Source organism: Choloepus didactylus, chromosome 3 (assembly GCF_015220235.1).
Source record: "Choloepus didactylus isolate mChoDid1 chromosome 3, mChoDid1.pri, whole genome shotgun sequence".
Taxonomy (NCBI): Eukaryota; Metazoa; Chordata; class Mammalia; order Pilosa; family Megalonychidae; genus Choloepus; species Choloepus didactylus.
Window position 1 is genome coordinate 115,218,575 of NC_051309.1, and position 16,699 is coordinate 115,235,273.

Genomic DNA, 16,699 nt, shown 5'->3' on the forward strand with positions numbered 1-16,699 from the left:
GGAAATCGTGACCATGGGAAGTACGGTCATGGTGCAAAAATAGTGATGGGTTTCAAAATGCAACAGTTAAGGCCAAAGGGCAATTATGCTCCCCTATCCCCCTGATCTGAGAAGCACAGTTTTATGGTGTTCACAGGAAATTTAAAAAAAAATATTAAATCCTGTCACCATAGTCAAAAAAGACTATATTTGGGACCAGGTAACTTAGATCCTTGTTCCAGCTTAGTAGCTAAGCTAATATTGTGACCTTGAATAAGTTATTTAACAAAGGGTTTCAATTTATCCATCTATAAAATTAGGGGAGTATATTAGACTTTCTGTGTGATTGTTTTCTGACGTTAAATCTTATGTGATTATAGATGAAAGATGATTGTGACATTACATCCATGATTTTTTTTAAAAGGAAGATTCAAATCTGAAAATAAGTTAAAAAATTTCCATTGTCACTTTAATTCTAACTTGATAGAATATATTGGATCCAGTGAATTTTCTTTCTTAACTAGACATTATTTTTCCTACTTAAGGGTGACATTCTCTATTAACATGTACTTTAAAAGACACATTATCTCAAATTAATACATTATGTGAGTTTATTTATTTTACTTCTCCTGTAACTGTTCATTTTTGTATAATCACATGAGAACATATGAAATTAGTGCTAAGCAGAAGTGTGAAATAGTGAAGATTTTCTTAGGAGCATGCACATCTCACTTTTTTTTTTCCCTTTTGTTTTCTTTGGCACAACTTTGCCTACAAACTCCCCCTTATTTGCTAGAAGCTTTTGTTTATTCAGTCAGTCAAAAAATGTACATGTCTAATTAAACACCAGATATTGTTCTGAGGGTTGGATATATGAAGAACAAATTGGACAGTACCCCTGCCCTCATAGGTTCTTACATTCTGGTGGGAGAGACAAACAAAGAAAAAAAAACACAAATAAATTTATGATGCATTAGGTAATGATAAGTGTTGTCAAAAAAATAATGTGGGATAACCAGTGGGGCAGTTGGGGAGCTTTGTAGATATAGTAGTCAGGAAGGCCGGTCTGAGGAGATGATGACATTGAGCAGGTAAGTTGAATGAATTGAAGATTTGGAAGAATAGTGTTCTACGCAGAGGATCCAGCTAGTAAAAAAGACCTTCAGCAAATTTATAGAGACAAAGTAGATTAGTGGTTGTGTAGGGCATAGCAAATACGGGAGAGAATGGGGGCGTGACTGCTAATAAGTATGCAGTTTCTTTCTGGAGTATTGCAAATGTTCTAAAATTATATGGTGGTGGTGGTGGTACAACTCTGTGAATATACTAAAAACTAACTTGTACACTTTTAAAGTGCAAATTTTATGGTATATAAATTATATCTTAATATCTTAATATATTAAATATATTAAAATAATGGCCCTGAGATAGGAATAAGTTTGGTGAAATGAGGAGTAGCAAGAAAGTTGCTATGGCTAGATTATAGTAAGGGAAACCGGAGAGTGGTAGATGATATCAGAAATATGTGTTTATCTTTTTGGAGATGAGTGAGTACTCTAGATATCTAGACCTATAATTATATCTCTAGCCCCAAGAAAAGGATCTTTGGACTATTTCCTTCAGGACCTGAGTTCAGGCAATTTTCATAGTAGAAAGTACTCTTGAGCTAACTGATACAAAAGGGTTAATGATGGATTCTCAGGGGTTCTTCTTTTGAAACGGGTATTCCTGGAGATTTAAAAAAAAAAAAAAAAAAAAAACCTTAACCATGGGTATCTATCCTCTGGGTTGTGGACCAAGAATGTTATTGGAAGGGGTCTGTGAATCCATGTGTATGCCACACGACTGTCTGTAAATCAAATCAATAAATGCACAATTTGTAACATGGGGAAGGAGCCCGAGAAATTTTTGATATATTAAAAAGGGGTCCTCACTCTTTAAAATGTTGAAAACCATTTAGTTAAACCAGAGGGATCCCTTTCTAGAAACATTGCTGAGATTGTATGAGACTGGTATGGTAATTTTTGGGGGGTATATGTTGAAGTAGGAGCTTGTGGAGCTGTAGATAAAGCTCTTGGACTGTGGCAATTTTCATCTATGTAAAGACAGCTCTTCTTTTTTTTTTTTTTTTATTAAATTCAATTTTATTAAAATACATTCACACACCATACAATCATCCATGATATACAATCCACTGTCCACAGTATGATAACATAGTTATGCGTTCATCACCACAATCTATCTCTGAACATTTTCCTTACATCAGAAAGAACCAGAACAAGAATAAAAAATAAAAGTGAAAAATAACACCCAAATCATCCCCCCATCCCACCCCATTTGTCCTTTAGTTTTTATCCCCATTCCTCCATTCATCCATACACTAGATAAAGGGGGTGTGATCCACAAGGTCTTCACATTCACACTGTCACCCCTTGTAATCTACATTATTATATAATTGTCTTCAGGAGTCCAGACTGCTGGGTTGGAGTTTGGTAGTTTCAGGTATTTACTTCTAGCTATTCCAATACATTAAAGCCTAAGAGGTGTTATCTATATAGTGCATAAGAATGTCCACCAGAGTGACCTCTCGACTCCATTTGGAATCTCTCAGCCACTGAAACTATTTTGTCTCATTTTGCATCCCCCTTTTGGTCAAGAAGATACTCTCAATCCCACGATGCCGGGTCCACATTCATTCCCGGGAGTCATACTCTGCGTTGCCAGGGAGATTTACACTCCTGGGAGTCGGGTCCCACGTAGAGGGGAGGGCAGCGAGTTCACCTGTCGAGATGGCTCAGTTAGAGAGAGAGAGGGCCACATCTGAGCAACAAAGAGGTACTCAGGGGGAGACTCTTAGGCACCATTACATACAACTTTAGACTCTCCTTTGTGGTAATGAGCTTCATAAGGGCAAGTCCCATGCTCGAGGGCTCAGCACATCAAACCGCCAGTCCCAATGTTTGTGACAACATCAACACCAGTCCAGGTGAGGATGTCCAACACATCCACACCTTCCCCCAGATCCTTGGGGCTGGGGAGGGGGAGGCTGTAAATATATTTTTTATTATCTGCCCAAATTACTCTGGGATGTGTCACTATTTCACATTAACCTATACAAACCTACCAGGTCTCACTTCCTAGTCAAAGTTCTATGTAATTATGGTATTTGAACACACTGTACAAGTTAAATTGTTTAGAAAATATAGATCCTGTACCAAATGAACATCTCTTCCCTTGGTCTCACATGGAAGTTGAAGTTTTAAAACACAGTCAGTTTCAACCTTTATCCTTTGGCCTGGCTTGCCCTGGTCTTAACCAGACCTGCTTCATTCATATCACTAATTGAAGTCTGGGCTCTTTTTCAGGTTTTTTTTTTTTTTTTTTTTTTTTTTGACAGTGGCTGTATGCACTAATACTGACATTCATATCTGCCGAGCTCTAGCTCTGAGTTTCAGGTATCTCAGAGATATGCATTGTTCCAGAGACCAATCAGGTTATACGCTAGGGGATCAGCATCTCAAAGTTTAGAGATAGGCCTTACAATTCAGGGATAGAGTTAACTGCTGTAAGAGCTTACAATCTAGGGACTATTACAATTATTGTGTCCACGTTAGGCTATGTTCTAAGATTCAATTCTGAGTTTACACATTGTAGTTAGTCCATATTGGTGAGGCATCATCCCTCTCACCATGTTTTCTCCAACACTTTTACTCCTATATATATATTTTCCTACAATTTTATAGAGTTATATTCACATACCATACATTTATCCACAGTGTACAATCAGTTGTTCATGGTATCATCATAAAGTTGTACATTTATCACCACAATCAGCATTTGAACATACTGATTACTACAAGAAAAATTGTTTTTTGTTTTTTTAGCAATAAGAAAAAATGATAAAAAGAAGAATAACATGTCATACAATACAATATACTACTAAGGACAGCAAATAACACCACTACCAAGAATCCCATATTACTCCCCTATATCCCCTTCTCATATACATTTAGCATTGGCGTATTGCCTTTGTTACATTTAATGGAGGTATATTACAATGTTACTGTTGACCATAGACTCCAGTTTGCTTTGATTATGTTTTTTCCTGAATACCATCCCTTTTTCAAATTTCTACATGGTTGACATTCATTTGCTTTCCCACATGCAAAAACATTTTTATATTTGTATATTTAGTAACAGTCATTGGCCACTCCAGTTTTTGCCATGTTATACAGTCCCAGTCTTTATCATCTATCTTTACCTCTGGTGTCATACATTCTCCTATCCCACCTCTTTCAGCTTTACTCATAGACATCTTTGTTCAGTGTACTTACAATACCGTGCTACCATCACACAGTATTATGCTATCTATTTCTGGATCTATGCAATCAATCCTAAACATTCTGTAGTCCTTCAGCATCAAATGGTGATCTCTTCTGCCCTCTTTCTATCTCCTGGTCGCCTGTGTTGTCAGCTTTTAACTCCTAAAGTTTGTTCATTAATGTCTGTTCATATTAATGAGACCATACAGCATCTGTCTTTTGTTTCTGGCTAACTTCACTCAACATAATGTCCTCAAGGTTCATTCACATTATTACATGATCCATGTCTTTGTTCTGTCTTACAGCTGCGTAATATTCCATCATGTGTATATACCACAGTTTGTTTGTCCACTCGTCCTTTGATGGACATTTGGGCTGTTTCCATCTCTTGGCAATTGTGAATAATGCTGCAATAAACATTGGTTTACAAATGTCTGTTTGTGTCTTAAGTTTCAGTTCCTCTGAGTATATACCCAGCAATGGAATAGCTGGGTCATATGGCAAATCTATATTTAGCTTCCTGAGGAACCTCCATACTGTCTTCCAGAGTGGTTGCACCATTCTGCATTCCCACCAACAATGAATAAGTGTGCCTCTTTCTCCACATCCTCTCCAGCACTTGTCATTTTCTGTTTTTTGGATAATGGCCATTCTGGTGGGTGTGAGATGATATCTCATTGTGGTTTTGATTTGCATTTCCTTAATAGCCAGTGAAGTTGAGCATTTTTTCATATGCTTTTGTGCCATTTGTATTTCCTCTTCAGAAAAATGTCTGTTCATGTCTTTTGCCCATTTTTTAATTGGATTGTTTGTCTTTCTGTTATTGAGATGCAGGATTCCTTTATATATTCGGGATATTAAACCCTTATCTGATATGTGGTTTCCAAATATCATCTCCCATTGTGTAGGTTGCCTTTTGACTTTTCTGACAAAGTCCTTTGATGTACAAAAGTGTTTAATTTTGAGGAAGACAGCTCTTCTTATACATAGTTTTTGATGATCAAAATTGCTTTCGATAAAATTTTTATCCTCAGGTGACTTTTCTCATTGCTACTGATATGTTTCTGGGTAGCTTGTTCTTTCTTTATATTGTCATAAAAAAGAAAGCATTCTTTGTTATTATCACCATCTAGAAATATAGAGAGATAATTGTGATATGAAAAAAAAATACTAGGATAACTATGTTTTGCTTTGTTTTTTTAATATCACTAACTATTTTGGGGAATACTTAGTGACTGTTACTATTTACACTCCTCTTTGCTAGTAAAGAAAATAGAAATTTAGCCTTCTAATACATAATATAATTTTATTAATACATTGATTTAGAAAGGGTCTATTTCCATTTCCAGGAAAAAGGCATTGAAGTGATATTTTCTCCACACCCTTGCCCTACCTGGACCCTTGATTGGAATAATCTTCCTGCAGCAGTGAGCCCAAAGGAAGGTGAGTTTTTCTTTTTTTTTTTTCCCTTTGTTTTATTCACAATCTGGATGTCTCCTTCATATTTGTCTTCCAATTCTTAAATTCTTTCTTTGACTAGATGCAATATTCTGTTTATATATCCACTGAGTTTTCATTTTCTTTTATTTTGGAAAATTTCAACATAACTATCACTCAGATTTACTATTTCCCATATTTTGCTGCATCTGCTTCATTGCTCCTTTTTTTTCCTTTATTAAAATATTTTAAAACAAACATGTTGTATGTACTTCAGTACACACATCTAAAAAATATTGACATCTTTCATAATCACAATGCTATTATTATACTTGATAAAAAATGGGCAAAAATTCCTTGACCATCTAATGTTCAGTCCATGATCAATTTTCCCCAATTGTTTAGAAAAAGTTTGGTAAAATATCTCTTTATAGTTAGGTTTTTAGTTAAGTGATTGCATTTTTTAAATTTATTTCTAGAAATTGTACTTGGTTTGTACATTTTGATAATATCCTTTCACTTGCTTGAGTTTCAGCTTCCTATTTTACAATTTTTAAACATAATTATTTTATATTCTGTATTTTTTATTTCTAGTAGCTGATGTCCAAACAGGTCTCATTCTGTTGTTTGTTATTTCTGCTGACTTTCACTTCTGGTATCTTATTTTCCTCTGGGTTTTGTTATTTTAGATTGTTAATATAATTTTGGATTACCTAAATCTCTGGGAATCCTGGGGGCCCTGGGTTAAGGGTAGTATTTATATTTGCTTATGCCAGGCCTCTCAAGGCACTAGCACTTCAGACCACCTAGCTTTAGTTTTTATTTGGGATTTCTTAACCTTTTCTATCTGAAGCTGAAGTTTAAACAGATATGTTAAACTTCCTTTGTTGGAGGGTAGGACTTTTTTTTTTTTTCAAGTACCTTTTCCTAGTAATACTCAAGGGTTATGGTTTTGTGTAGTAATATAAGTTCCAGCTTTTCCATCCTGCCAGGGATCAAGGATTAGCCTCTCTTCATTTCTCTGCTGTTAAAGTTTAGGTCACTATTTATAGCAAATATCTTCAGGACAGTGAAAGTGTCTGTTCAAGTTCATTGCACTTATTTTCAGTTCTCTCTTTTTAATTTTTTAAGGCCCTAGGGTTCTCCTTACTCTCAGAAACCCAATTAGACATTTAAAGGGTATTTGTTGAATTTTTAAATACCATTTTAGGTATTTTTGGTGGTGGATTTTTCAGCCTAGCTCAATGATCAATTTCTTTATGTGTTCCTTAATTACATATTAAGCCAAATATATCTTTTGATTTCCAAATGCTCTTTGGAATAGTTTGCCTTTCCTGTTTCTATTCTTTTCTGTGATATTTCCTAATATTGCCTGTGTCTCAGTTTTATTTTGCAATCAAGGGCATAATTTTTAATTATTAGAAATAATTTGGAGATTAATGTTCTGTTTAACATGAAGATTGTAGTTGGCCCATAGAACCAAGAAATACTTAAATTCTGCCTAATGCCTAATACTAAACTCTGACTAACCCTATGAGTTTACTGAATGAAGTCATACACAAGAAACAATGAGAAAATAAAAGAAAAAACTGCTTTCTACTTAGCTGGGTATGGGCTACAGACTCTAATGTAGAGAATTCAGGCAAACTGGGCTAGAGTGTGTGGAGTATCTGCCTTTCCCCAAACACATTAGGTGTCAGACTAAAGTGATGACTGCTAGATTTCTCATCCTCCAAAGTCTTAGATCTTATCATACTTTGCACAGAAGGAATAGAACAACTGAGCCACACCAATATGCTGATTTTTAACATACTGACTTCTATTAGAAAATATGGCCTAATTGGTGTTCTAGAACCTCATTAAGTAATCACCTGAATGAATGAATATTACTAAGAGCCTATAGAAACCAGACACTGTGGTAGATACTGAGGATTTAGCAGTGAACCAGATAAAATCCCTACTTTCATAAGGGTGACCTATTAGAAGTAGATTAGTGGGTTTTTTGCTTTTGGGGAAAAAATAATTGAAGGGGTAGTAACATAAGGGGGGCTTTTGATTTTCAACTTTTTTTATAATGAAAAGTTTTAAATGCACATAAAAGAATAGTATAATGATTAGTCATCTACCTACCAGATTCAATAGCTAACATTTTGTGTATTTCTTCCATATATAGACATATATTTTGGCCAAATCAATTAAAAAAACAAGACATGTCACCCCTTAATTCCTTGTAGGCATCTCTGAAAAAATAAGGACATTCTTCTACAAAATAAGCAATAGTTCTTTAATATCATTTAATACTCAATTCATATTCATTTTTTCTCAGTTGTACCAAAAATGTCTCTTAACTTTTCTTGACCCAGGATCCTATCATGGATTATTTATAATCTTTAGTCTTTTTTTATTCTAAAATGTACCACCCTCTTCCCCCCACAGTACTGACTTTTTGAAGAGATGAGCCAGTTGTGTTGTAGAATGTAGATACTTGGGGTTTATCTTATTATTTTCTTGCTGTCATTTAACTTGTTCAAAAGATTCCTGGTATTTCCTGGAAACTGGAAATTAAATTAAAAAGACTTGATTAGATTTGAGTTTAACATTTTTGTGTACAAGTACTTCATAAATGATACTATGTGTTTTTATTTCATCCTGTCAGGAGGCATATAATGTCTGGTTTATCCATTATTTTTGATACTAATTTTGATTACTGGGTCACAGGGACAACAGATCACTCCATTGTAAAGCAACTTTTACCTTTGCAATTAGCATTTATTCGCTAGGGCAATACTGTGGAACCATGTGAAGATCCTTGTCTTCATCAACCTTTCACTTCTGGTTTTAGTATTCATTGACAATCTTGCATTAATCTGTTATTTCATTGAGTTGAAAAAAATGGTGATTTTCTAATTCTATTATTCTTTCTACATTTATAAGCTGTCATTCTTCTGTAAAGATGAGCTTTCCTTCATCTCATAAGCTTCCCTTAGTTGCTTACACTTGTTTCCTTTATTTTAGGATTTGAGGTGGCTAATGAATAATATCAGGGTCTTGGCTTCAATTAAATTTATTTCTCCATTTTCATTACTGTTTTCCATAGTTTCTGAAGTACTCTTTTCTTTATTGTTGTTAGGAACCCAGGTACATTATACAGCAAGATAAAAATAATGACTGTTCAAATAATGTATGTGTTTATTTTCTCAAATGGATATGCCCTTCAAGCATAGGTTTATTATCTATTCCAATGAGAGTATATTACTTTCATCTCAACTATATTGGGCATTTATATTGTAGATATAAATCCAATTCACCCATTTCTTCTTTGACATACAGCTTGATAGAAATATTATATCTACTTCAAGAATAATGTAAACAGTTTTCTCATCAAGACCTTAGTATCCTGAGTTGACATAAGAACTCATGGGAAAGTGAAGCCTGTAAATGAAGATTGAGTTCTGTAAATATTACTCACACATTCAACAAATATTTATTGAGAATTTACTAAATATCATCTTCTATTCTAGGTTTTTGGAATATGTATGAGTAAATGAAGATGAAAATTCCTGTCCTTGGAGTTTACATTCTAGTGGGAGATGACAGACAAACAGTAAACAAAATAACTAAGTAAATGACAGGGAATGTTAGAAGTGATAAATACTTGAAGGGTGGGAAAAAGAATGGAAAAGGAAAGGGGATTGGAGGCACTGGTAGTGGGTGGGTTGTAATTAAATGGGGTTGTCAAGGTAGGCTTCATTAAGAAGTAAAAATTGGGCAGTATTGTGATAGAAGTTAGAAGACAGTCATGAGGCTAACTTGGAGAAGAGAAAACAAGGTGTAAAGACAAAGTGCAAAGACCCTGAGGTTCCGAGTGTTGAATAAATTATTTATGGAAAAGTAGGAAGTTTAGTATGACTGGAATGGCACAATGAAGAGGGTGGGTAAGTAGAAAACGAGGTTAGAGAGATAATGGTGGTTGGATAGAGCAGATTATATAGGGCCTTGTGGTGGTCTGGAGCTGTGTGCCCCAAAAAAACACGTTCTTAAATTTAAATCCATTCCTGTGGGTGTGGACCCATTGTAAATAAGATCTCTTTAAGATGTTACTTCAATTAAGGTGTGCCCCAAATGAATCAGGTTGGTCTTTAATCTGGATTATTGGAGTCCTTTATAAAGCAGAATGAAAGAGAGACTCAAAAGCCACAGAGGGAACAGCCAGAAGTTGAAAGTCAATGGAATCCAGAAGAGAAGGAAGAGACTAGGAAAGGACACCATATGTGTTGCCATGTGGCAGAGGAGCCAAGGAACAAGGACCGCTGGCAGTCAGTCCCAGAATGCCAGTCTTTAGGAAGAAAGCCTTGGTTTCACCTTGATTTGGACTTCTACTAGTCTTAAAACCATGAGCCAATAAGTTCCCATTATATAAGGCAATCTATTACATGGTATTTGCTTTAGTGACAAGGAAACTAAAACAGGCCTTAAAAGGATATTATAAGTACTTTAATCATTTCTCTAAGAGAAACAAGGAGCGATTGAAGGGTTTTGAGTAGAGGAGTGGCATATTCTGACTTAAGTTTTAACAAGATCACTTTGGCTGCTGTGTTCAGAATAGACTGAAGGTGGGTAGGTGGGACCAGATTAAAAGGAAGACCATTTAGAAAACTTTTGTAATAACTCTGGGGAGAGACAATAATGGTTTGGACTAGGGTGTTAGCAGTGGAGAAGATGAGAAGTGGTTAGATTCTGTATATATTTTAACAGTCGAGTCAACAGGATTTTCTAATGGATTGATTCTATGCGGGGTTTCATAGAAAGGAGGAGGTCAAGGATTACAGCATGTTTTTTGGCTAACCAACTGGAAGGATAGAATTACCATTAACTGAAATGGGGAAGAATGGATAGAACGGGTTTGAAACTAAAGATGGTTTCAGGCTCGGGCAAGTTGAGTTAAAGTTAGTTATCCAAGTAGATATATTTAATAGTCAGTTGGATGCTGGGGTCTAGAATTCAGGAAAGAGATTTGGGATGTAAGTAATTTGTATTTGGGAGTCTTTAGCATTTACTTTTAGATGATGTTCAATCCCTGAGAGAAGATTCTTCCTGAGAGAGGAGAACTAAACATTTAACTCAGGGTATGTTCTAGTTTGCTAATGCTCCTTTTTCGCAAAACACCAGATATGGATTGGCTTTTATAAAAGGGGTTTATTTGGTTACACAATTACTGTTTTAATTCCATAAAGTGTCCAAGGTAACACATCAACAATCGGGTACCTTCACTGGAGGATAGATAGCCAATGGTGTCCAGAAAACCTCTGTTAGCTGGGAAGGCATGTGGCTGGCCTCTGCTCCAAGTTCTGGTTTCAAAATGGCTTTCTCCCTGGACGTTCCTCTCAAGGCTGCAGTTCCTCAAAAATGTCACTCTTAGTTGCATTTGGGATATTTGTCCTCTCTCGGCTTCTCCGGAGCAAGAGTCTGCTTTCAACAACCGTCTTCAAACTGTCTCTCATTTGCAGCTCCTGTGCTTTCTTCAAAGTGTCCCTCTTGGCTGTAACTCCTCTTCAAAATGTCACTCACAGCTGCACTGAGTTCCCTCTGCCCATCAGCTCATTTATATGGCTCCACTGATCAAGGCCCACCCTGAATGGGTGGGGCCACGCCTCCATGGAAATATCTCATCAGAGTTATCACCTACAGTTGGGTGGGGCACATTTCCATGCAAACAACCTAATCCAAATGTTCCAACTTAATCCCCACTAATATGTCTGCCCCACAAGATTGCATCAAAGAGTATAGCTTTTTCTGGAGGACATAATACATTCAAACCAGCACAAGGACCAAGAATTGACCATTGGATTTTGCAATGTCATGATCATTTATGACTTTGAAAATGTATTTTGATGGAGTGGCAGGGGTGAAAGCCTGATTTGAAATGACTATAGAAGAGAATAGGAAAGAAGAATTAGAGATTCAATTTCCTCGATCTATAGTTATTGTTAAAGTAATGCTAATTGCTATGACAGAATCTCCTAAATTTGTTCCTTACTGTAAGAGAAACTGAAGTAGACCTAATTAGCCACCACAGGGTCAGGATTGGGGCAGGGTTCTGCTCTGCTTAGTTATTTAAGAACCTAGGTTGAAAGAAGTTACAGGGTTTCTTAGGGCTTAAAAATCCATTATTTTATAGATTGGAGGATTTTGTTAGGCATTTATAGGCCCAAAAGACAGTTAATGTTGGAATTTTGGTTGGGATTATGTTGAATCTGTAACTTGCTTTCGATAGAATTAACATCTTAACAATATTTAGTCTTTTAATCTATGAACACAGAATGTCCTTTAATTTATTTAGGTCTTTTTTGATTTCTTTCAGCTATATTTTATAGTTTTCCACATACAAGTCCTTTACATCCTTGGTTAAATTTATTCCCAGATATTTGATTCTTTTAGTTCCTATTGTACATGGAATATTTTTCTTGATTTCCTCTTCAGATTGTTGATTACTGGCATATAGAAACACTACTAATTTTTCTGTGTTGATCTTGTACCCTGCCACTTTGATGAATTCATTTATTACCTCTATTAGCTCTGTTGTGGATTTTTCAGGATTTCTACTTTTAAGATCATGTCATCTGCAATAGAGAAAGTTTTACTTCTTCCTTTCCATTTTGGATACCTTTTGTTTCTATTTTTTGCCTAAGTGCTCCAGCTAGAACTTCCAGTGTAATGTTGAATAGCAGGGGTGACAGTGAGCATCTTTGTCTTGTTCCTGATCTTAGAGGGAAAGCTTTCAGTCTTTCACCATTGAGTATGATGTTAGTGGTGGTGGTTTTTTTTTTTTTTTTTTTTCCCCATATATCCCCTTTATCATGTTGTGGAAGTTTCCTTCTATTCCAAGTTTCATAAGCATTTTTATCAGGGAGGGTGCTGGATTTTGTCAAATGTCTTTTCTGTGTCAAATGAGATGATCATGTAGGTTTTTTTCCCTTCATTCTTGTCTTTTATGTGTCAAACGAGATGATCATTTGGGTTTTTTTCCTTCATTCTATCTGATATATTTCATTAATTAATTTTCTTATGTTGAGCTACCCTTGTCAATGTAGGTAGTTTGTGTATTTCTAGGACTTTGTCTATTTCATCTAGGTCATCTAATTTGTTGGCAAACAATTGTTCATAGTATTCTTTTACAATATTTTTATCTGTGGGTTTGGTAATAATGTTTCTGTTTCATTTCTGATTTTAGTTATTTGCCTCCTGTCTCTTATTTTCCTTGTCAATCTAGCTACAGGTTTGATTTAATGATCTTTTCAAAGAAGCAACTTTTGTTTTCATTGATTCTACTGTTTTTTTAATTCTCTATTTCATTTATCTCCACTCTAATCTTTGTTATTTCCTTCATTCTGCTTGCTTTGGGTTTAGTTTTCTGTTCTTTTTCTAGATCTTCCAGTTGTGAGGTTAGGTCTCTGATTTGTGAGCTTTTTTGTTTTTTAATGTAAGGATTTATAGCTATAAATTTCCTTCTCAGCATTGCATTTGCTACATTCCATACATTTTGTTATGTTGTGTTTTTCTTTTCATTTGCCTCAGGATACTTTCTAATTTTCCTTGTGATTTCTTCTTTGACCCACTGGCTGTTTAAGAGTACATTGTTTAATTTCCACACATTTATGAATTTTCATTTCTTCCTCTGTTATTGATTTCTAGCTTCATTCCATTGTAGCCAGAGAAGATACATGGTATGATTTCAGTATTTTTAAATTTACTGAGACTTTATTTTCAACCTAACATATGGTCTATCTTGTAGAATGACCCATGTGCACTAGAGGAGACAATTACTCTGCTGCTGTTGGGTGAAGTGTTCTTTATATGTGTGTTAAGTCTACTTGGCTTATTTTATCATTTGGTTCTTCTATTTCCTCTTAGATGTTCTATCATTGGAAGTTGTGTTTGAGTTCTCCTACTGTTAATCAGTACTATCTATTTCTCCCTTCAAATCTGTCAGTATTTGCTTCATATATTTTGACACTCTGCCATTCTGTGCATATATATTTAGTGCTTTCTAATAATTCTTGGCAGTTATATTATGTTTTTCCTATACTATAATTATTTATGTGCATATTTTTCTTCTCCAATAGACTGAATTCTTTAAATATAAGACCCCAGTGAATTGGCTAGGAACATCATCTTTTTTTTTTATCTCCCAAATTTCTGCTTAAACCAGGCAACTCTTTAAATTCTTTTGTCTCATAGATCTAAAAGGCTAAACTAATTGAGATTATTAAGTTTGCAGAAGAGAATTGAGGATTTTATATACATTATTGTTGTAGTATTTTTATATCTGGACTATTTGAGAGAAAGTTGCAGATATCATTCCCCTTTACTCCTAAATATTCAATGATTTCCTTAGAATAAGGACATTCTCTTAATAGCCATAATACAATTATCAAAACAGAATATTTAATATCAATACATACTATTAGCTTAATATACAGTCCAGTAGATTGTAGTACTTTTGGTTGTCGTAGCTCTATAATCTCCATTAATGTGAAACAGTTCCTCAACTTTTCTTTGTCTTTCTTGACATGGACTTAAGAGTTGAGGCCTGTTTTTGGTAGAACGTCTCTCAGTTTGCACTTATCTGATGCTTCTTCATGATTAGATCCTAGTTATGTATTTTTGGCAAGACTACAACAGAACTGATATTGTGCCCTTCTCTCAGTGCATCCTATCAGGAGGCATGTTATGTTAGTTAGTCCCCCGTGATGTTAACTTTGATCATTTGGTTAGCAAGATGACTGTCAGATGTGTCTACTCTGTTACTGTTTTGCTTTTATGGATTAATAAATACTTCCGGATAGATACTTTGACACTATATATAATATCTTGTTTCTTAAATTTTCACTCAGTAGTTTATATTCATTTAAGGCTTCTTGCCTGTGGTAGTTGCAAAAAGTGATTTCTCAAATCCATCATCTTTTTATATATTAATTGCCACTCTATTGTAAGAAAGATGTTTAGTACATCTTTCTTACAATAGAAAGATGTTTAGTACATAAACATAAACATAAACATAGAAAGATGTTTAGTACATAAAAGTACATAAACATAAACATAAATATAGTTTATGTACATAAACATAAACATAAACATAAACATAGAAAGATGTTTAGTACATAAAAGTTCTAAACATCACCACCCATCCTCCCTTACCCACCACCACCTTGTTTAGAGCATACACTTATCAGTTGAGATGAAAAAAAAACAAAAACAAAATTAATGGCAAAGTTTTACCAGAAAGAGTTCTCTCTATTCAAAAGGGCTTTAAACCCAGTAGATTTCATTTGCTTGGGAAAGTCATGTATGAATTCTTACAACAAGAATTACCAATTAGAATATCCTTACTCCTTCTATGTAGGTCACTGATTGGATTTATGGTTCTAAAGGAATATATAATTTCTAAATCCTAGTGGCAGATTGTCATTTCTTAGTTGCAAGGAATTTCTTTTTACCAACTTTATACATAGCAATTATAGATGTCTAAGAATTTAAATATAAAAATTACCCTGATGAGGATCATTTATGTAAATATTCAAGTTTTTTGTCCAATTTGTTTTCTGTAAAATAGTTGGGCTTGAAAAGAATGAATTAGTCTTTGACTTTAAGAAAAATATAAGATAGTGATATATAGCTAGTAAAAATTGGCCTCAGTGAAAAGTCTGTACCCTTATCACTACCCCCTTTGTTGTATGCTTCTACAAATTAACAGTAGCACCCCTCCTTTCTTCTTCCAGCAGAGTGTTTTGGGTAACAAGGGAAGAGTGTGGCCAAGGTCTTTGAAAAAGGTTGGGTCTCAGGTGGAGAATGAAAGAGCTAAAGGGAGGCTTTCTTCCTATCCCTGATACTTAAACAGGTTCTTAGCAACTCTAGGGGTCAAGGTAAATGTGAGCATTATTTATTGGTATTCATGCCAGAAGGCCAGAGTTGCTAAAAGTTCACCTTAACAATTGTTTCATTCAAAATGTCAGTCGCGCCCTTCTTAGGGGAATCTAAACATAAAATCTCATTCTAGGGACTTGTGGTTGGGTATGAGGACCCTTCATGTCCCTAACCCATTTGTTTTCAAACCTGAGACCAGACATTTGTTTCAACCTACAACATCCATCAGAATCACTTGGAAGTCTTGTCAAAATACATATTGCTGGGCCCTACCCCAGAGTTTCTTATGAGAGGCTGGGGTGGGACCCTGGAATTTGCATTTCTAACAAGATGCTGCTGTTTTGCTGCTTTGGAGACAATACTGTGTGAACTATTACTCTAGGCAACTAGTATGGTATATGTATTAGGTGCTTTGATTTTAAACTGCACCAAAATAAGATGAGCAACATTAAAGCTTTCCAAATTTTTCTTTACAATTTGAATCATTTTCCTGTTTTTAGCATAGAGTACATCAGCTATCAGAGCTCGTGCATACGCCTGAGCCTTTTGGTAACTATGAAAACTCCTATTTTAGGCCAATTCTAGTAGCAAATTTAAGTGGAATTAGAAGTATCCTGATAATTTAAATAAAAGTAACTGTATGTTCCAAGAAAAAAAAAATATATAAATATTGGTCTTAGTTTCTTATTTTTCCACTTTACCAAGCTAGACAAGATTTAAAATTAGTTTATTTGTTTTCTTTACTTAGAAATTACAATTTGGAGTGAGACATTGTAAGGATATCTTCTCCCCCATTTTTTTTGTTGTTGTTGTTGATATTGAATAACTTTAGATTATAAGACTATTACCTTGAACGTTTGACATTTAAAATACTAAATACACACCAAGAGAATGCAATCAAAGTTTATTTTTTTAAATTATTGTGGATAAAAATTCCCTAATATAAATGTTTTTCATTTCTCGTAAGTTATACTTAGTTGTGAAATTTTAAATCTGATCATATTTGACTCAGAACTCTACAAATTAATAACTATTTT

General features: G+C 34.7%; 1 protein-coding gene across 1 annotated transcript in view; it reads left to right on the forward strand.

The window, feature by feature from the left end:
- Positions 1-16,699, forward strand: part of GSTCD (glutathione S-transferase C-terminal domain containing) — a 186,450-nt gene that overhangs the window by 46,036 nt on the left and 123,715 nt on the right. Inside the window, exon 5 of the mRNA XM_037830384.1 lies at positions 5,651-5,744. Within this exon, the coding sequence (XP_037686312.1) occupies positions 5,651-5,744 (94 nt within the window). The remainder of the gene's footprint in view (positions 1-5,650; positions 5,745-16,699) is intronic.